Source organism: Taudactylus pleione, unplaced genomic scaffold, assembly GCF_031769625.1.
Source record: "Taudactylus pleione unplaced genomic scaffold, aTauple2 ptg000737l, whole genome shotgun sequence".
NCBI classification, from domain to species: Eukaryota; Metazoa; Chordata; class Amphibia; order Anura; family Myobatrachidae; genus Taudactylus; species Taudactylus pleione.
The window spans coordinates 842,908-865,801 of NW_028285139.1; the positions used below are offsets into that span (position 1 = coordinate 842,908).

Consider the following 22,894-nt stretch of genomic DNA (forward strand, 5'->3'; position numbering starts at 1 on the left):
TTGGTGTGATATTCAGATGTTTTTCATAATTTTCATTACCTGCAATGTGTATGCATAGTTCCTGCTGAGTCACTTCTCAATGGAATAATGGAATTTTACACCAGAAACATCTCACTGTGTAAGGCATACTTGTCTACTTTTGAAAAAGCATTTCAGGGACAGGGAGACAGTGAAAGCAGCACCTATGGGCACGATGGTAAAGTGGGCGTGTACTGCTACATCTGAGAGGCGTGTCATAATACTGACTTACATCCAAATGTAAACGAGCCCCAAAGCAGTTAGTAAGATCTACGTGTTAATGAAAACACACTGTTACTTTTCAGAACATGCATGTAGCCATAGGGATTGTTGTGCCTTATAAAACCAATGCAGGGAAATGATACTAATGATCCCATTTGAATGTATATATCTCTGCTTTTTTTCTTTTATATAACAGCTTCATAATGGGGGTAAAGTGCAATCAGGGAGATTACTAGACACCTCAGGAATATTGCTACTATTTCATGGAGTCTCCCTGACAATCAGGGAGAGTTGGCAAGTATGATCTAAAGGCCTGATTCAGGTATATATACGTATATATAATTGCAGGGGCTTAATTATGCACGCCCCTGTAACGCCTTCAAATGCACAGGCACGCCTGCGTTCGCCCGACCACCCCCCCTCTCCACCCGAAACGGTCACTTCCTGTCAATCACTGTGTAATGGGACTGCGTGCTTACTGCTATTGTTCCCGATCGCAGCGGTTGGTTCGCACACTGCGATGCATACGCATGCGCAGAATGCAAACATCAGCCAGCTGCGTGCGAAACTGCGAACACAATTTTGCGAACCAACCTGAATCAGGCCCTAAGGCAGTGGTTCTCAAACTCGGTCCTCAGGACCCCACACACAGGTCATGTTTTCAAGATCACCTAGCAAGTGCACGTGTTTTCGTTACTGACACATTTTAAAAGTTCCACTGGTGGAGCTAATTATTTAACTTGTTATTCAGTGAGGAGCCCTGGAAAACATGCACCGCAGTGTTTGTGGTCCTGAGGACCGAGTTTGAGAACATGTGACCCAAGGGAATGTAACACAGGGCTTACATAACTTATGTTAATGCTCCACGGTGTGGCAGAGCTGTACACATACATGAATGTTTGAAATGTATGCCATTTATAACTATATACACTTTTATTTGTCTGCCTTCCACATAAAACGTCATAATGGTGTAAAACCGCCCTAGAGATGCGGGAGTATTGCTGCTATACACTTCGGGGGGTACGGAAAGCAGCAACAGTAGGTGGCAGCGGTGAGCGGCGACTTGCTCGGTGATCGATTGCTTTGTTATCCTGGAGACAGAAGGGGGCGGCCATGTTGAATGTATCGGTGTAACCTGCTGCTGCTGTCAGAGCGGGGAGACCCGCAGCTCAGTCCCGTCACATCCCAGGGACCGGGCAGCCCGTGTCCTCGCCCCGGGAGATCCGTGTATTCCCCGTGCACTGCCTGATAGAGGGACACCCGGGGGGAGAGCCGAGCTGTCCTCCCCTCATCCGGGATGTTCTCTAAAAAAACTCACGGGGATGTGAAGAAATCAACCCAAAAAGTGCTGGAGCCTAAGAAGGATGTACTGACCCGGTTGAAACACCTGAGGATCGTCATCGGTGAGTTACCGGGGGGTGACTCGTATACAGGGATGGGGATGCGGTCGGGTACCCGGTATATTGGTGTGGGGGTGATGGGTCACATAGGTGGGGTGACCAACGGGTGACTGTGGCAGCAGGGGTAGGGATGGGTGTATGGTCTGTGCGACCAGAGGGGCGCGGCTACAATCAGAGATGAGGGGTGAGTGTTCTGGGGGTGTTACACTATATGGGTGTTGGCAGTCGGAGGGTGAAGCTGGTGCAGTATATTGGACATGGGATGATGTTATTAATAAGTAGTGTATGGTATAATATAATACAGTACTTATTAACATCCTCCCATTTCCAATATATTGCACCAGCATCACCCTCACAGACTGCCAACACCCATATAGTATGACACCCCCAACTCTGATATATGTACTGTATATATGTACATATTCAAAAATTGAGGTTTGCATTCACCAAATTGTAGAAAAATTAACTTTTATTGAAGTAGAGACCTTACATCAAGGATCCAACTTTTCGTTCCATTACAATAGACTCAAACATTGGATCTTTGATGTAAAGGTCTCTACTTGAATGAACTTAAATTTTCTACAATCTGGTAACTGCACCAATCAATTGTTACTAGTTTATACTTTGCAACTATGTTGTCTTCAAGTTTTGACGTGACACCCTAGTAAACTTGTGCATGATACGCGGGTGTGACCTCTCAATGATCTCATTGTATCTATCCATCCATCCTAATATAGCGGTTCAGGAAAGAATAACTTTCCACAGTATATAATCTATAATAAGATTGTGTTGTTAAAATATTAATTCTTATTTGCTATTTAAATGGATAACAAGGGAGATGTAGTGTGTACGTACCCCAATAAAGTATTCTTTGTTTTCCCACAAGATAAATATGTAACAGTATGTTTTGTTTTATACTACACGTCACTGTAAATATTCTGCTATTATTATAGGCTAACCTCGTCATACATATGGTGTTAATTAGATCTGTCTCTTTCTGGTTAGTTTTAGTTTTCCAAACCATACCTTTGTAACGTTGATATTATATCTGCTCCATGTTTGTGCTATGAGAGATATAATTATTGATATAAAATTTTCGAGCCAGGTTTTGGTTACCTCACATTGGGGCTAATGTGCTATTTTGAACGCAAGTCGGCCGTAATTGCGTCCACATTGCGTGCACGGAACTAAGTGCAGATATTCGCTCATATGCAGATGAATTCATCTCTACTTCTGGCCTGCTCCTATCCATACACTTGGGGGTAAATTTACTAAAGTGAGAGTTTTTAGAAGTGATGTTGCCCATAGCAACCAATCAGATTCTACTTAACATTTAACTAGCACCTCCTACAAGATAATAGCTAGAATCTGATTGGTTGCTATGGGCAACATGACTTTTAAAACTCACTTCTAAAAACTCTCACTTTAGTAAATTTACCCCTTGGTATCCTACCCATTATCATTATTAGTGCATACTTGAACCAGCCTTCTCCCTGATGCAAAAGAGTTGTCTGAAAACATTCATAATTACAAGTATGCACAACTGTTTATTGCCCTCACAGGGCACACAACTCTGTCTATAGCTCACTGAACTCTGCTTACATGGGTCTGCCCTGTTATTAACCTTATGGTGCGTACACACTGAACGATATCTATGAACAATAACGATATCGTTCAACGATATATCGTTCATTTTTATGCAGTGAATGACCAACGATGCGCGTTCCTGCATGAACGATAACGATATTTATGATCGTCCGTACATGCAGACCAACTTGCATGATATTGTCAACTTTGCCTGTGCAGAGATGTGGCAGGATGACTTCACTGAAAGATATCTTTCAAGTGGTTGGTGGTACAGATCGTACCGTGTAAGCTGCAAGTAGAAATGCGACTGTGTTGCATATGACACTGCATCGCCCACACTTGTATACACTCTTCTCTGGAGCATGCATTGTGTGACAAATAGGTCTGCAAAATCAATTTGTGTTTACCTTTGCATTAGCCCCAGTATGTGAAAAATAACCTTCTGTCTATGGTCAACTCATGTTCGTGCATTGGCAAAACTTGTGTATTCTGCATGCAGTACTCAGATGAACTGAATTAAGAATGTGTTAAGGCATGAAAAACAGAGACCATGCTGCATTCCAAACCCTTCTGTGCAGCATTAGAAGTCTATGTTTGTAGTATATAGTTACCTGCACCTCTCATCCCAACCATGCTGTTCTTGAGCGTGAAGCCGCTACATGCGTTATTGCACGAGAGCTTAAATTGGTACAGTCCTCATCTAGTCACGAAACGGGCTAAACTCACTGCCTGCCTAACAGCAGGTTCATTTTCCAGTTTGGCTACATTAGCGTTATTCCATGTCAAGTAGACCAGTGCTCCCCACCTGACCATCTCTGATTTTGAAAAGTTTACAGAGAGGTTGGCATATATATCAAACTAACATTTGGTAAAGTTTTAGTTCGCAATATGCAATAGTAGTAAGACTATGGCCCTCAGAGTGGGGGCATGTAAAAATGTCACTGACCCTCCTGTGCACAATCAGCAATGTTTAGGCTACTGCTGTGGTGGATCTTGAGGAGCAAAAGTTGTGTAAATTGACATGCCTGTGCAACTTTTGGCACTGATTCGAAAATACTTTTTTTACAGCATGAAGCTAAAGTTGGCAAAATATCTGTTGTGTAAAATTTTATTTTTAATTCAGCTGCTTACATCTCCAAAGGAAAACATTATTTTAGTATGACAACAATACAGCTAACTCCTTAGGTGGTCACCATCACCCTCTAAAATATCAGATTCAAATCTCTTAGTTCCTGTGATAGCATCACCTAAAGTTGCTCTCACAAATCTTGCAATTAATGTTTGGCTCTTTTGAAATCCAGTAGCAAAAAAAAAAAAATCATAATCAATTTTGCATTGTGGGAGCACGCATCGTCACCGACATAGCGGGTAAACACTGCCTGATTTGGACGATATGTGACATATCGTCTAATGCAGTGGTCTCCAACCTGTAGCTCATGGTCTTAATTTTGGTAGCTCACCTAGTTGCAGTACTGCCAAGTCAACTAGGAGGAAGTGACCTCTGACGAGTGCTCCCCCGTTGCATCTACACCATAGGGAAGCATTTCAGATGATTGCCGCAGCCTCTACAGCAATCACCTGACGTGCATCCCCGTGGATCCACCCACGGCATCTAAGCTATGGGAAAATCACACAGCAGCCTTGCCTGTATCTTTGGCTCCTCTACTACACGTACCTCCGTGGAGCCGGTAATTAATACCCCTTTCAGACATACAACCCGGGAAATTTCCTGCTCAGACCCGGGAATTTTTCCTGTGATAAATCCCGGGTATTTGGTCTAGACCCCCCTTTCACACTACAGTTTCTACACGGGAAATTTCCGGGTAGCACCATTCAGACAAGAGCAGGGTTTTTCAGAGTTTTACACAGTTTTATTAAAGTGGATGGTAAGGTGCAGAGGGACAGGTGGTGAAAGTGACAGAGGGACAGGTGGGGAAAGTGGCAGAGGGACAGGTGGGGAAAGTGGCAGAGGGACAGGTGGAGAAAGTGGCAGAGGGACAGGTCACTGAAAATATCTGCTCCTACTCCCTCTCTCTCCCCCCAGCCCCTCTCCCGTATGCAGCATGTGTGAAAGAGCATAGCAGTCTCCCTGTACCTGTAGTTTCCCAGCGCAGCTCCGTGCAGCAGTGAGAATACGGGGAGGCTGTACTCTCTCCCTTCACTTCTGCCTGGTGACAGTCGGAAATTTCCCCCGCTGGGGCTGAGGACAGGGGAGCCGCTGATCTCAGTGCTGCCGGCGCTGAGTATGGGAAGGGGGGCTGCGGGCGCTATTACCGGCGGTAATTACAGGGACAGGGGGGGCGCTGCTCTCAGTGCTGCCGGCGCTGAGTATGGGAAGGGGGGGTGCAGGCGCTGTTACCGGCGGTAATTACAGGGATAGGGGGCAGATTATATGGGCCGCTGGTGCCGCCTCCCCGGCGGCTCAGTCCGAGCCAGGGCCAATCAGAAGCTGCCTGGTGCAGCCCGGGAGTAAAATTCCTGGGTTGCACCATTCACACTAGAGCAGGGTAGTCTTCCCGGGACTTAAATCCCAGGAAATACCCTGGTCAATTGCAGGGTCGGCTACCCGGGAATACACATACATGAGACCCGGGAATTTTGGGCGAGGCAGGCCAAAATCCAGGGAATCTCAGTATGTCTGAAAGGGGTATAACTGTGATCCCGGCGGTCGGGATGCCGCTGGTCAGAATACCGACAGCGGCCTCCCGACACTCAGAATCCCGACACCCTGAAAGAAAGAAGGCCAGACTAACCCTAATCCCTACCCTAACCCTCCCTCCCCAGTGCCTAAACCTAACCTCCCCTCCCCAGTGCCTAAACCTAACCTCCCCTCCCCACACCCTAAACCTAATTCTCCCTCCTCGGTGCCTAAACCTAACAGTGTAGAACAGGTCGGGAACCTTTTTTCTGCCGAGGGCCATTTTGATATATATAATATTATTTGTGGGCCTGGTGCAGGCCACGCCCCCTTCGTGTGATGTCACACGGGGCAGGGCCACAATCGCCGGTGATTACAGCAATGCCGGATGCTCCGTGGAGCTGTAAGGGTAGCGGTGTGACCGTCTGAAGCATCCTAAGGACGCTCCAGGTGGCACTGCTGCATAGATTCTGGCTGCAGGGTGTCATTCTAGGCACCCTGCTAGCCAGATGAGGCTAGCAGAAAAATGCTCCGAGGGCCAGACCAAGTGAGGTTCCCCATCCCTGGTATAGAAGTTTAAGGGACATAATCAAAGGTTCTTAAATTGTGTCAAATTGCTGTTAAATGCATTTTTCTGTAACAGTGAAAAAATGATAGCCATCATTTAAAAAAAAATAAAAAAATCCTATAGTTAAATTGGGGGTACATTAAAATAGCTGTAAGTATATTTGTCATAAAACTGCATTTTTAAAAAAAAAAATGTAAAAATACACTTGTCACATGCACCTGCAATCCTAAAAAACACTTGTCCTATCCATAGACCTCTCCCCCCAAAAATACCAATCACACAGTTTTAACCACTTGCCTGGCAAGGTCGCATCAGATGTGACCATACCAGTCTGGGCTTTCCCTGACATGTTCGCATCTGGTTCGACCAGTTAGAAAAGCCCACTAGGTGGCTGTGGGAAGCTAATCTTCCCGCAGCCGCCTATATCAGAGGGACCTCCCGGTTCCTCTACACCGGTGGCTCCCTCCCCTGTATGCCCCGATCACTGCTGGCCACTGTGATCGGGACCTGACGACACCCCCCTTCCAGCACGGCTGCAGCTGTGACTTCATGTGAAGCAGCAGCCGCAGCTCCTGTTGTGCCCCGATCACTATGGCCAGCAGTGATCAGGCAGCCGCCATCACCACCCTCCACTAGAAGCAGTAGCCCCGACTCTGATAGCCGCGGCTCCTGCTGTGTCTCTGGGCAGCCGGCGGGACACCCTCCCGCTGCGACTGCTGGCCGACAGTGGTCACACTAGAAGCAGTAGCCACGGCTCCCAATAGCCGCGGCTGCTTCTATGTACTGTACCAGGGCAGATAGTTCCAAAATAAGTTTCTATAAAAAAGTGAGAAATAGTGACTCCTAGTGCAGTATTTGGGTAATTTTTATTCCCGTCACCAAACCGTAACACCCCAAAATTAGAGGTGTACCTATTTAAGTGGTAAAATCACCACTATTATAATAACAGATGAGATCTTTCACTCAAATCGAAGTTCCCACAGGTGATAACAGCTCCGGATGTCTGCAACCAGAGATCCCCCCAGAGATTCAATATCCAATCTTAAGCGAGAAAAGAAGAAAAACAGATACCATAGTGAACTACTCTATCCCTCTGATATTGGAGATTTAGAGAACTTGGACAAGTTCTCCTCCAGATAAGCCTTATTTGTTTTTTATATATTGTATGGGCATTATCTATTGTTCATTAGTCTGAATAAATGGTGTAAAAAATTTGATTACATTATTCATGTTTGGGGTTGCTTCTCAGCCAAGGGAGTGGGATCACTCACAATTTTGCCTAAGAGCACAGCCATAAATAAAGAATGGTAACAAAGCATCCCCCAAGAGCAACTTCTCCCTACCATCCAAGAACAGTTTGGTGGCGAACAATTCCTTTTCCAGCATGATGGAGCACCTTGCCATAAGGCACATGTGATAACTAAGTGGCTCGGGGAACAAAACATCAAAATTTTGAGTCCATGGCCAGGAAACTCCCCAGATCTTAATCCCATTGAGAACTTGTGGTCAATCCTCAAGAGGCGGGTGGACAAACGATAACCCAAAAATTTTGACACACTCCAAGCATTGATTAGGCAAGAATGGGTGGCCATCAGTCAGTTTGTGGCCCAGAATTTGATTGACAGCATGCCAGGGCTTGAAAAAGTTGGGGTCAACACTGCCAATATTCACTCTTTGCATAAACTTAATGTAATTGTCAATAAAAGCCTTTTACACTTATGAAATGCTTGACATTTTACTTCAGTACACCATAGTAACATCCAGGGTTCGCAAAATACTCGCTATAGCGCCTTTTTACGCTCTACAGCAAGATGGGGACCCGTTTTTTAAATCCCTGCGGGTCCCGCAGGAGGCGCTTGCTGAGTTTGCTGCCTGTAGTGCTGCAGCAGCCAGTCACCGCCGGCGGCCTCAGCAGCCAGTCACCGCCGGCGGCCTCAGCAGCCAGTCACCGCCGGCGGCCTCAGCAGCCAGTCACCGCCGGCGGCCTCAGCAGCCAGTCACCGCGTGGCGGCCTCAGCAGCCAGTCACCGCGTGGCGGCCTCAGCAGCCAGTCACCGCGTGGCGGCCTCAGCAGCCAGTCACCGCGTGGCGGCCTCAGCAGCCAGTCACCGCGTGGCGGCCTCAGCAGCCAGTCATCCCGTGGCGGCCTCAGCAGCCAGTCATCCCGTGGCGGCCTCAGCAGCCAGTCATCCCGTGGCGGCCTCAGCAGCCAGTCATCCCGTGGCGGCCTCAGCAGCCAGTCATCCCGTGGCGGCCTCAGCAGCCAGTCATCCCATGGCGGCCTCAGCAGCCAGTCATCCCATGGCGGCCTCAGCAGCCAGTCATCCCATGGCGGCCTCAGCAGCCAGTCATCCCATGGCGGCCTCAGCAGCAGCCAATCACCGCCGGCTGCCGCAGCAGCAGCCAATAACCGCCGGCGGCATCTCCTGCACCATTCACCGCTGGTGGATTATCCTGAACCCATAGCTGCCAGCAGCGTATCCTCAACCAGTGACTGCCGGCAGCATCTGATTTAATTGCTGCCTGACACCATGCTCTGTGCCCACGCGTTCTTCAGAAAATGGATGGACTTTTCATCCAGGGACAGCGGTCAGGAGGACTCAGGTCCGGAGGTGCTGGGAGGACTCCGCATATACAGGGGATGTGCTGCTCTGACGGCTGGTGACAGAGAAAAGACCCTGAACTCAGACAGGTCAGTCACTTACAGCTTACAGTCATCACTGTGCAGAGCCCCCCTTACTCCTACTGTGTGACCATGTGCATCCCCCTAAACCGCCCTGACTGTGTAACTGTGGCCACCCTCACCCCCTAACACTGACTTTGTAACTGGGTGCAGCTCCCCTAACCCTGACAATGTAATTGTGTGCACCCCTTCTAACCCACACTGTGTGCACCCCTTCTAACCCTGACTGTGTGCAGCCCCCCCTAATCCTGACTGTGTGACCATGTGCATCCCCCCTAAACCTCCCTGACTGTGGAGCTGTGGCCACCCCCCCCCTAACTGTGACTATGTATCTGTGTGCAGACCCCCAAACCCTGACTGTGTAACTGTGTGCAGACCCCCTAACCCTGAGTGTGTAACTGTGTATTTCCCATTTACTCTGACTGTTAACTGTGTGCACTGCCCACCTTACCCCAGCACTGCCTGTCTCTAACCTCCTCCTTGGCCCCAATACTACCCCAGCTATCTACTCTAACCTCCTCCCTATCCTTCGTACTGCCTGCCTATAACCTCTTCCTTGGCCCCAGCACTGTCGCAAACTACTGTCTGCACTTATCCCTCCCTATCCCCAGTTCTGCATGCCCTTACTGCCCTCTGGCTCCAGCTCTAACCCAACTTCTCCTTGCATTTAGCCCCAGCTCTACCCCAACTGCTGCTTGCCCTTACCCCCATAATATGTGATGGGACCCAAAAAGAGTGGAGCAGGACCCCATTTTTATAAAGTGAGGAGTCCATGGGACCCACATTTTTTTCCGCTTTTCGCGATCACTGAACAATTGACAAAAAGGTTGAAAAACACTGAAGCAGCAAACTTTGTGAAAACCAATACTTGCGTCATTCCCAGAACTTTTGGACATGGCTGTATAGTGACATATGGGGAGGAAGGGGGGCCTAAATTGGGCACCCATTTTCCCTGAGGGTGGGGGCTGTGCCACAGGTACCTAGGGGGTAGGGGTTGTTTTTGCTGGGGGGGGAAGGGGTTATTGGGGCGGGACGTTAAATTACAATTGGGGCCTATGGACGAGGGTGTTGGAAAATTTAACCACTTAACTGACAAATTCTTTAAGTCAAAACCGCACAGAAATTCTCGTTTTTTTTTAAAATTATTTAATTCATTTTAAAAGTATTTTTGAAAACCTATTTAAATATTTTATTTAAAAAGAAATATACATAGGGGATGTTTTGCATCCCCCCCGATGCAAAACATCCCATAGGTATATTTTTTTTAAAATAAAAAATACTTTTTAAACTTAATTAAATAATAATAAAAAAAAAAAACGACAATTTCTGTGCGGTTTTGACAAAAAGAATTTGTCAGTTAAGTGGTTAAATCAATTTTCCAACACTTTTTTTTACTTTTTCACCCCAAAAATGAGTCATTATTGGACGAATTATGCTAATTAAAAAAATTAATTTTGACTAATTAGTCATTAAGGGGGACTTTCCAAAGGGGTTCTGAACCAAGTCCTCACATTTATAGCCAAAAATTGGGGTTTTGCACAACTTTTCACCTGCTCTAAGATAGTGAAAATGTTTCGCAGCTTTTGACTATAGAGAATTCGCATGTGCGAAAAGCCACTGCTAATAGGATAACGTGATACGCATTTTGTGTGAAAAGTTAGCACTGGTGAAAATTTATTGCACATATGCGGCATATTGGATATGGATATCTGCTATCAGACTTGCCGTGACAGACTTTTTTTTTGACAGCTTTCAGCTCAATTTGCAATCCAAAAATAAATAAATATATAAATCCCCACAAAAAGTTTGAAAAAAAACTGCCTAAACACAGGGTTCTGGTTCGTTTTGCTTTATAACAGCAGCCATTGACAAATGCCTTTTTTCATTATATTGTTGTCGCAAGCCAAAAATGACCTCATTTTAAAGCATTTTTTTTTTTTTTTCCCTTCAGTGACAAAACGCTCATCCATCAGAAAGTATGTTTAAAGTTCAAAATTATCTCTTTTTAATTGAGATTTAAAAAAAAAAATAATAATAATTGATAATGATCTTTTTTTTGCAATTGGACTTCAAACATAGACAAAAATTCTTTGTGTGAGCAACTTTAGGTAATGTTATCACAAGAACTAAAGGAGTTTGGAATCTGATATTTTAGCAGTGTAATGATGTCGACCTAGGGAGTTAGCTGTATTGTTGTCATACTAAAATAATGTTTTCTTTTGTAGATCTAAGTAGCTGAATTCAAAATAAAATTTTACACAACAGATTTTTGCCTACTTTGGCTCCATGCTGTTAAAAAGTAAATGGAATTAAGTCTTGGGGCTTCGATTTTTTTTTTTTTTTTTTTTTTTTAAATCTGCCCCAAAAGTTGCACAGGCATGTCAATTTACGCAACTTTTACTCCTCAAGATCCGCCACAGCAGTAGCCTAAACAATGCTGATTGTGCACCGCAGGGTTAGTGACATTTTTAACTACCCCCACTATGAGGGCCATAGTCTTACTACTATTGCATATTGTGAACTAAAACTTTCCCAGTTAGCTTGATATATATCTCAACCTCTCTGTAAAATGTTATCAAAGTTAGAGATGGTTAGGTGGCAGCGATGAACTTCACAATTGGTCCACTTGACATGGAATGACCATTTAGTGAGATCTGGCTGTTTGGCTTAGTAGCCCAAATATCCACACTGGGTCCTTTTACTGCAGTTGGAATATGACCGTACGTAGGGGCTTAATGGAATGACATGCATCATTGAAATGTGTTGTATTTTACTTAATTTTTAAGAGTTGGGCAATGCTATAGTTATTATATGCACTGTTTATTAACTTGCAGTATAAAATACTGGTCTTTGGGACTCCAGTTACTACATACAGTGCATCCGGAAAGTATTCACAATGCTTCACTTTTTCCACATTTTGTTAGGTTACAACCTTATTCCAAAATGGAATAAACTAATTTTTGTCCTCAAAATTCTACACAGAATACCCTATAATGACAACTTGTAAAAAGTTTTTTTTGCGATTTTTGCAAATTTAATTAAAAAAGAAATGACATGTACATAAGTATTCACAACCTTTGCTCAATACTTTGTTGATGCACCTTTGGCAGCAATTACATTCTCAAGTCTTTTTGAGTATGATGTCACAAGATTGGCACACCTATCTTTGGGCAGTTTCGCCCATTCCTCTTTGCAGCACCTCTCAAGCTCCATCAGGTTGGATGGGAAGCGTCAGTGCACAGCCATTTTCAGATCTCTCCAGAGATGTTCAATTGGATTAAAGTCTGGACTCTGGCTGGGCCACTCAAGGACGTTCACAGAGTTGTCCTGAAGCCACTCCTTTGATATCTTGGCTGTGTACTTAGGGTTGTTGTCCTGCTGAAAGATGAGCTCAAGAGCGCTCTGGAGCAGGTTTTCATCCAGGATGTCTCTGTACATTGCTGCATTCATCTTTCCCTCTATCCTGACTAGTCTCCCAGTTCCTGCCACTGAAAAGCTTCACTGTAGGGATGGTATTGGCCTGGTGATGAGCGGTGCCTGGTTAGCTCCAAACAGAACGCCTGGCATTCACGCCAAAGAGTTCAATCTTTGTCTCATCAGACCAGAGAGTCCTTCAGGTGCATTTTGGCAAACTCCAGGTGGGCTGCCATGTGCTTTTTACTAAGGAGTGGCTTCCGTCTGGCCACTCTAATATACAGGCCTGATTGGTGGATTGCTGCAGAGATGGTTGTCCTTCTGGAAGGTTCTCCTCTCTCCACAGAGGAATGCTGTAGCTCTGATAGAGTGACCATCGGGTTCTTGGTCACCTCCCTGATTAGGGCCCCTCTCCCCCGATCGCTCAGTTTAGATGGCTGGCCAACTCTAGGAAGAGTCCTGGTGGTTCCGAACTTCTTCCATTATCGGATGATGGAGGCCACTGTGCTCATTGGGCCTTCAAAGTAGCAGATATTTTTCTGTACCCTTCCCCAGATTTGTGCCTCGAGACAATCCTGTCTTGGAGGTCTACAGACAATTCCTTGGACTTCATGCTTGGTTTGTGCTCTGACATGCACTGTCAAGTGTGGGACCTTATATAGACAGGTGTATGCCTTTCAAAATCATGTCCAAACAACTGAATTTTCCACAGGTGGATTCCAATTAAGCTTTAGGAACATCTCAAGGATGATCAGTGGAAACAGGATGCACCTGAGCTCAATTTTGAGCTTCATGGCAAAGGCCGTGAATACTTTTGTACATGTGATTTCTTAGTGTTCTTTTTTTTATTAACTTTGCAAAAATCTTAAAAAAACTTTCATTGTCATTATGGGGTATTGTGTGTCGAATTTTGAGGACAAAAATGAATTTATTCCATTTTGGAATAAGGCTGTAACATTACAAAATGTGGAAAAAGTGAAGCTTTCCGGATTCACTGTATGTCCTGATTTAGGAGGTTGCCAAAGCAGGATGGGGGTGTGTCCACTCCCAGGGCAGGCATGGCCACAACTTTTATTTTCAGATAAAGAAATCTTTTATACTGCACGCTGTTAAGATACCTGCCCCCACAGTATGCGGCAGAGCAACACATCCACCCCCCCACACACACAAATAGGGGCAACAGGATAGTCCTCCAAAATGTCAACAGCCCTAACAAAAGCGGGATTATGGGAGGTATGTTACTATGCAGTGGATTTATAGTGAGACTATACTTTTCTATGCTTATCAGACTTCCTGTAAAGCTGGCCACAGCGATATTTTACCCAATCTGGCCGATTCCGATACATTGGAACGATCATGATGCGATGTGCGTCCCCGCTGGTCGCATATCGCATCTTCAGATCTGCCGTGCAGTATGGCAGATCTGAAAATCTGGGACACGATGCACTGTGAAAGTCTGACTGCAGGAGAAATCGTTTGAAGATTGGACACCACATTGTGTGCAGATCGTGTGCAGAGCTGCCGGGGAGAGTTTCAAGGGAAATCGCACACAAATCGTACACATCGGCTGATCGTGTGTAGATTGCCATGTGTGTGGCCAGCATAAACCGGTTGAAGAACATGGTAGGAAGCAGATACATTCTTACAAATGTCACCTTTAATTTGGGTGAAACGGGGGACTTTTCCTGTCTCTTCCCATTAAAGGCCAGTGTTCTTTGTTATAGTGGCAAAAGAAGGTTGGGCTGAGACAGTGACCAATATGTTTTATCGGCTGGGTCAGATAATATTTGGTGGTGCCAGGGTCAAGTGTATTGAGTTTGTTTTTATTTATTTATTTTTTATCTATTGGGTAGGTGCATATAAATGTAACAGCATACCTATTTTTTCAATACCTTTATTTAGCATAATAGTTGACAGAAAATACAACAATACCATAGTTAAGTAGAAATCGTGTACACAGAATTACAAATAAATCAAAGTTTCTTATAAGTAATGTGTTCAGCAATATTATGAATCAACTATTTTAATTTTACAGCCTAGATTTATAAGGGGATACCTATTTATACTATGTTAACATTTTTAATTGCCATTTAAATTTGTTTAGTATATAATAATAAGTGGAAATTAGATGGCGTAATATCCATCGTAAACCACAGAATTGTTATGACAAATAAAATCAAACAATTATTATTTGTTATTACTTTAAACATGTAATATTGACTAGCCAGTCTAATCAACAGTAGCACTCAATGTCACTCACAATGTCACAAACACTCATTGGGTAGGTATGCTGCTGCTCATTGGTCTGAAATTCTTTTTTTTTTTGGTGATTTAAAGTCTCCTTTTAAATTAATCTTGGGAAGGACTATTATTAGACCCTTTTAAACACCCCAACATCTTTTTATAAGACAGCAAGCACTGGACCTAGCAGGTTGGTATAGTGTTTGACCACAACATATGGGCAGACAAGTTGGTTGGCGGGGCAAAGTGAACAAAACATTGCATTGGTATCCTTCAAAGATACTAGTAGGTTAATTAATGCAAGCATATGTCTGTGTGGTATTGAAAATATATTGTAAGCTTCACTGGGGCATGGATACATGTGAATATTTAAATATATCTGTGTAATATGTAGACACTATGTAAATTGCTTATTAATAAGTATATAAAATATGTAACCTAATATAAAAACCTTAATAGTGTTTCCCTTGCAAGAGAGCACTTTTTGGCAACATTTGGAAACTGAACTCGCGCTTGTACTCCATAGTGAGAACATCTTGCAATCTAAATTAACATCACAATGACCGATAACCCCTGCTGGGGGATCATGTAAATCTAGCTGCTTCAGTCACCTGTTATGGTTGTCCACCAATACGCTGACAAGGGAAGCCATAGCTGCGGTATAGCAGTCAACCAGCATTACATTGGACTCCTACTGGGACCCTAAGGAGAACACTTTCCCACTACGCTAAGAAGGGAGCAGCAGTTTGGTTAAGACCTGCAGATAGTGGAGACATGGAATGCTGCTCTCTACATGGACATTTGTTAACTTATACATTTGTATTATATGAACTGCGCACTTTATACAGCGATTCATAATGGATGTCAAATGGATATTATACTACGAGCAGAACACTCACTAGTGTTCGCTCTAGGACTTTTTTCGGCAGAATGGGAGGAAGGGCAAAATCTTGAATGTGTCTTAATTATTTTTTTTCTCCACCGAGTACCATGCTGATTTTTTTTTGTGGTAGTAATGTATACCTTTTGTTAAGCACCTAAAAAAAAATTGCCAAAATTTAGCATTTGTGCTGTAACTCGTAATGTAATGCAGATAAAGTAATTTGGTTTGGATTTGGGAGGAAAAGTTACCTTAGGTTTCCATATTTTGTGGTGATCCCTAAATAAACACCTGTGATACTTCAAATAAACCTGAGTCAATAAGCCACAAAGTAAATAGTTTAATTGGAAAAATCAATATTACAGTCAAATAGTCAAAATATATGTCAGAAATAGTTTTTTGACCTCCTCTCATAACTAAAAATTTTCTTTAAAAAATGGGTGGTGGACACACCTGGTTGAACTGATGTGGAATGACCTGAAAGGGGTGAGCAGAACTTAGTTGCTGATAACCTATGTATGGGAAGTGCAACCTGCAGACACAGGGAAGCAGCGGTGAGATTAGTGGTTATGCAGAGGGTCTCTGGAGCAGTCAAAGGGAGATGTGCCAGATTAGAGCACCTGCTCTCAGCACAACAAACCTCGGGGCTCTGTCCCTGCAAGTCTTCCGTGCTGTTCCGGGCCTGCCTGAGGTGGTGGGGAATAGCCGCGCTCAACAATAAAGGAGTGCCAAGATCAGGTGCTGATAATTATCCAGTCAATGTGGCGCTCCAGAAGTGGGCAGGGCACATTTTACTTTTACAAAACAGGCAGGGTGCTAGGCTCTGCCAAAACATCATTGCGGAAACACTAGTCACCTGTTGTGTGACAACTAAACTTTTATATTGCTTAAAGCAGTAACAACCACTTGCAGATATTGCAGCATATTTGTTTTGAGATCAAGTGTTTTCTTCTTTTGCTGTATCAATGTTAGTAGTAGACGGAATGATAAAACAATCGGCCAAACACTGGGGCCGTTTCATAAGCTGCATACTCACTAGGTCGACTTGACGGTTGACTGTCCGTCGCGCCGACCGAAAGGCCGATTCAGGTGAGTATACACCCTTACCGCTTGGCCACCGACACGATATGTCTGTGAATGACGTCGTTCACAGACATATCAAGTGTACACACCCTCCGACTCATTTGCAATATATTGGCCATTCGATTGAACTGCCTATACCCAGCATTAGTCTGACAGATATCTGTTCTCTTATGCAAATAGCGAGTTTTAGCATACAACAAATGCGCAGAAACTAATTTTACATATTTTTCCATATCTCTGTCCAATTCCGAGTCGGATGGATCTCGCATTTCAGGAAAAGGTCGTTTTGGGACGGGAACTGGGCAGCGACAGCGTAATTGCACAGAGCTGTTCTGTTTTGTGGGCATATCCTGGTCCTGTATTTAGAGTTGCATGCTATTCTGAGTGGTGCGTATGGGGAAGGGAAGCCTGTGTCAGACGGATCTCTTGCACCTAGCATGGGGCTAGTGCCGATAGTGATGATGATGGCTTCGGCAGTGGACGTGGATCCTCACATTGGCTCCTTGGAAACTCACTTTAGCATCAGGTTTCCGTGGCATTCCGCAAATACAGCCACTTTGCAACCTTCTCAGAATCTACTCCCCTGACCTCTGTAACCACTGCAATGAATGAGATTGTATTGATATGTTGATACATGCCAGCAATTGTGAACAGATTGACATTTTGTTCATACTTCTTGTGTGTTTACACTCTCTCATGAGAATCAATACACTTATTTGCATTACAAGCACCATCCCTGCATCGTTCTTTAATCCATACTACATAAAAATGCTGAGCGCTCCATTCTATAGTCTGGGAGCAAACACGCCTCCACATCACTCACCGTGCGCATGTTTTCCAATCTATCTTTCATATAAAACCTTTGATAAAGGACTATTAAACTCCTCAATTAAAATTGTAAAGCGAAGGTAAAATACATTCATTTATTATATTTTTATTAACCGTTAGTGCACAGCAGCACCTTAGAAAGGGTATTTAGCAATTCACATCACTTGCCCCAATGGAGCTTACAATCTATGGGCCTGAGTCAGGCCTGCATGCAGTCCCGATTCGATCGCAAATGACCAATGGTTTCAGGACTGCGCATGCACTGAGGCCTCAGTGTGCATGTGCTGCAATGTTACTGCGGCCCAGGTCACCGCTGCATGATTGACATGTTGCAAGTGTTTGAGGGAGCAGACAGGGAGCGTGACTTGGATTCCCCGGCCTGCCGTCGTAGTTTTGCTGGACATCCTGTGGGTTACTCACATGTCCAATGCTGAGACCGAGTCGAGATATTTGAGACAATGTTGCGTCTTCGGATGCAGCCAGCGGATCCGAAAAGCCGGCAGTGGACATCTTTTTACACAAGATGCCTCCTGCATCTTTTGCATATTGTCGCACAGATGCTGCATACAAAGACTCGGCGGTGGTGACAACTCTGAATCGGGCCCTATGTTTCCTACCACATGTACACACATACATATAGACTAGGGTTAAGTTTTCTTTTCGGCAGAAGCCACTAAAATCTACCAGTATGTTTTTTTGGATTACCGGTGGAAACCCACCCAAACACAGGGAGAACATACAAACTACAGACAGCCCTTGGTGGGAATCAAAACCAGATGCTATGAGGTAGAAATCTAACCATTGTGACACCGTGATGCCCGTTGTGCAGAGTTACACTGACACTCCTGTAGCTTTTTAAAAAATAAATTAACGCCGCCCCACTACATTAAACAGATTCTACCCTTCCCATATACCACAATGTCCAGATGGGGTCTGACACAGGTTACAAAGTTACAATATAATATATGGTGTTAGATTTACCAGATCTGATAACAGAAATGTACTTGCATACTGGCTTACACACAGATGATAAGGGAGTATTCAGTCAGTGTGGGCCAAATTCCCCTTCCCAGTCAGTCAGTGTAAATTTCCCCCCTCTTCCAGGACTGAACCATTTTTAGACGGTGGATATTACAAGGAACGACTATGTCTACAGTAACTGATGTGCCAAGTTTAAGTCCCCCCCACATTGTAGTAGGTGAAAGTTGGAATCTGTAAAGGCACAGGAATTCCCAACACTCCTCCCACCGCTGGCCCAAAGCATCCCGCCCTCCTGCCCCCCCCCCCCCCCCTCCCGACACTAACTGGCACTAAAAACACACACCCCTGCACCGCCTCCCCCCTTCCCCAAAAAAATCAATAGCAGCAGGCGCACCTCACCTTCTATTCTAGTATCCACTTCGGGCAGCAGCGCACCTCAACTTCTAACTTCTCTCTCTGTGTGTGACGTGACAAGTCACAAGCGAGGCAACTCAGGATTCCCGTTTATAGGGCGGTGAGGTAGTGTTATGCTGCCCATCCACTAGGCGATTTTGATAGGCGATTGCATTATAACGTCATAATCGTGCAATCGCTTGCAAATCGGACAGGAAAATTTTAAAAACGATCAGCGATGCACGTGCCCGCTGGTCGTTTTTAACATCTATCATCGCCCGAACATGACTGTCAACCTGATGAACACTGTCAGGTTGCCATGTTCGGGCATGATTGATCTGCATACACTGAACGTCTGAACTTTCAGCGTATGCACTTCACCCCTAGGGAGACAACGGCACGATTACAATGTCGTAAACCTGCCGTCGTCCCTGCATCTTGTAGTGGATGGGCAGCTTTATAGGGAATAACCACAACATTTATTGTTGCGATCATTTTCCTCAGTTACTTATTTCTGCGGCCACTAATAACTGGTGAAAATGGCTATTGTAAATATGGAACATTTTTTTTTGTAGTGCTTTTGAGGCTTGTCATGCTAAGAACAGCTGTGAATAAGCTCTGTTTTGCCAAGTAATTAGCAGATACCAGAGATTTTAATAAAATTGCACTTTCCAATAATGTATTGTCTGCCACACTAAATTGCTGTCAGCAGCAGCTGCTGACTGATCACTGGTGGAAAATCACTGGTGTGACATTCTGTAATAACATTTAATGGATATCTATAGGAACGTATTTGCTGTGATTTGTACTGATCACTGTGGAAACATTGCCAGTGTGGCATGACCCAAAGGGATTCTGGGTGAGTGAAGAAACCGTTTCTTATCAGCAGCACAGACTGGCAAAGAGTGTGGTGATGGGGCAGATGGGAGAGGCAGGCTGGGAAAGTGACCAAATGTGCCCTTTTTTGGATTAGATGTATATCATCACCCCCTCTAACATGTCATGTGAGCCCTGATTGTTGTGTATGTATTTGATGGCTCATATGTGTGCAGGATTTCAGTAATCTAGACATAAGTTAGTCTTTTGTTCATCAGTTGTGAACCTATGCTCACCATGTTCATAAATTGTGTGTGTATTCCATCTATGGTGGTGAAACCTATACAAAACTGTAAACGTTTGGCTGCATTTCTATATGGCTTATGGAGAATCAAAAAGTAAGGTTTAAATATTACCCAGTTAGTTTTCGAAGCAGCATAATTTCTTCTGCTTTCTGGACTAGCTCTGATCAGTAGAGAGAGCCAGTGTTGGCACCTCTCCCTTTTGTACATGTATCACAAATGTTTGAGACACTTGCATGCAGAGCATATAGATATACCACGAACCACCTGATGTTTTCTGATGCATCTCACTGGTAAATATACTGCTGATGACTTAAAGATCACTATTACATGGGATTGTGCTCATGTGGTAGGTACCAGGGAATTCTGTTACTGCTCCCTACCTACATAAAACAGTGACATTCATCAAGCAGTTGACTCTCCTGCTACTTGATGCAAACATACACAAGGGGCTTTATGGAGTGAATTGCTCTTCTATTAATTTTAATAATTTTTTTTTGCTGAAGAGGGGGTATACATGTGGGAACAGATTTAATAACAATCGGAGATCAACTGACACTTCTTTAACTTTTTGTAACAAAAATCCAGTGTTCACACAACACAGATTAATAAAACATACTGGAATGGGAAAGAGGAGCTTAATCAGGGTTCCCACTTGTCCATTGACCATAACAAGAAAATAAATGCACATGGGTTCAACTGAATGAATTTAGAGAAGTATGTGTTCAGCCAGTATGTCCTACAAGATCATTGCTGTGGCTGGAAGCAGCAAGTTCCTGTATGGCGTTCGAGAGTATGTCCTTATATATCTAATTCAGCATGGCAGGTCCTGGTGAAGATGGAGAGTCTCATTTAATAATAGAGCATAAGGGCCTTCACAGTTTTTGTAATTTATCTGTAAACTCCACTTGTTTGGCTTTCTCTGCTGACAAAACCTGGATGCAAAAACTCCATGGGCTTTAATTCTGCTTGATATTGAAGCTGTATGGGCCATAGTTGATGCCTTTATTCCATTAGTCTGTTATATAGGTCTGCAAATCTCTCCTTCATATTTTGACAAGAAAGTGGCTGTGGAGGGAGTTGTGATGGTGGATTGATAGGCAGGTTCTATACATGAACTTTTGTCGATATGTAAGATTTTCAATACTTTCCTAAATCGGTTGTCACTAAAGATTCAAGTTGGGTGAATAATAATTCCTTTAGATTTTTCAAGGGTGTCCAGCCAGTCCTCGTGAAGAAACAGTCGGTTATGAGAGTAAAACAAAATGTACAGTATCAAGATGTTTTGCGTAAGGGTCATTCCATGTCAAGTGGACCAATTTTTAAGATCATCCCCACCTGACCATCACGCATACTTACACAAACTCTGACCTTACTCTGAAATTGCTAACTTCAGCACACCCTATCAGGTCTCAGGCTGCGTAGTGGATAATTTATGCATGCCCATGCAATGGCGTTCAAATGCCCTGGCACACCTGCATTTCTGCGACCACCCCCCATCACCACCCACAAACGGCACTTCCTGACTATCACTGTGCGATGGGTCTGCGTAGTAGCTGCGATCGCAGTCCCGATATGCAGAACGCAACAATCGGCCGATGGCGTGCGTATTAGCAACTGCGATTCTTACTTAATCAGGCCCTATGTAATTTGATTATTATAAGGGTTTATATGTATTTCTAGAATTACTACTTTTTTTTTTTCATGACTTTTTATCAGTTTTACCTCAATGTCTCATTTATAGAGCAAGTGAAATGCCAGGTGCCATGTGATATAGGTATACAAAGAAACAAGGCTTTCTGTAAAATTACTTATCGTCTAACACATATGTATATGAAGAGTTATCCATCAAACCTTTACAAACATGGCTGTTCAGTTGAATTGTATTCCATGCTGAGGACAATATTCGTATTGTGACATTTTCTGTTGAACAAATAGCTAATTATACATTTTTCGGAATTGTTAATGAAGATTTCCCGCAGTTGTTTTACACTGGCTCTCCTTACATAATACAGTGTATGTCTTTTGTGTTTCTAGTCAACTAGTTTGGCATAAATCCTAGTTCTCCTAAATATAATTAGCGCGCACATGAAAATATGCTGCCGTCATCTGCTACATCCTCACTCGCAATACACAGCAATAAATATTTATAATTGACAATGGAGCAGCCTTCCAATAGACAGAATAAGGTGTGCAGAACAGGGTGTCCACCATTGCTGCAGCCTTTACTGTCCTCTGCTATAGTGCAGTCTCCTCTTATCGGATCGTGTTTGAAAGCTGGATTCCTGTTCATGCTCTTTTAGTAGAAAACATACTGTTTATTGTGCTTGTGATACTTGTATTTAAGAAGCTGATATGAATAACGTATGAGCTTAGTGATGTCTGCACAGGGCATGTCCATTCAACAATAAAATAAATATCAGAATAAGTAATGCTCACTCAAACTTGTATTCAATCACTGGGTGTTTAGTTATAAAAGATAAACAGCAAGCATATTCCAGAATTTCCAGAATAAACTAGCACACCATATTTGCAAAAATGAATAAAAAAAGTGTATTAATAGAACGCCATGCCATCAGACACAATAACACAGGCAAAAATGCTGTATACTCATCATGCCACAGGTTACAGCAATCATACAGCAGCAGCGCTATGCCCTGTGATGAGGCTGCATGTTGGCAACGAAACAGCCGTGGGGCCGTCACTGTCTATGTGACCGATTTGTCCATTTTTGCAAATCTGGTGTGCTGGTTTATTTCTGGACATTCTGGAATATGCTTGCTATTATATAATACTGTTATTATCTAGAGCAGATTCCGTAGTGAGCTGCAGGAACGCCC

The 22,894-nt window shown here is 43.8% G+C and overlaps 1 protein-coding gene across 9 annotated transcripts in view; it reads left to right on the plus strand.

Annotated features, from left to right (window-relative positions):
• Positions 1–1,291: 1,291 nt before the first annotated feature.
• RALGAPA1 (Ral GTPase activating protein catalytic subunit alpha 1) overlaps positions 1,292–22,894 on the plus strand; it is a 293,801-nt gene continuing 272,198 nt past the window's right edge. For all 9 annotated transcript variants that reach the window (XM_088457052.1, XM_088457053.1, XM_088457056.1 and 6 more), the window contains exon 1: positions 1,292–1,643. In XM_088457052.1, coding sequence (XP_088313178.1) covers positions 1,538–1,643 — 106 coding nt within the window. In that variant the 5' untranslated portion in view covers positions 1,292–1,537. The remainder of the gene's footprint in view (positions 1,644–22,894) is intronic.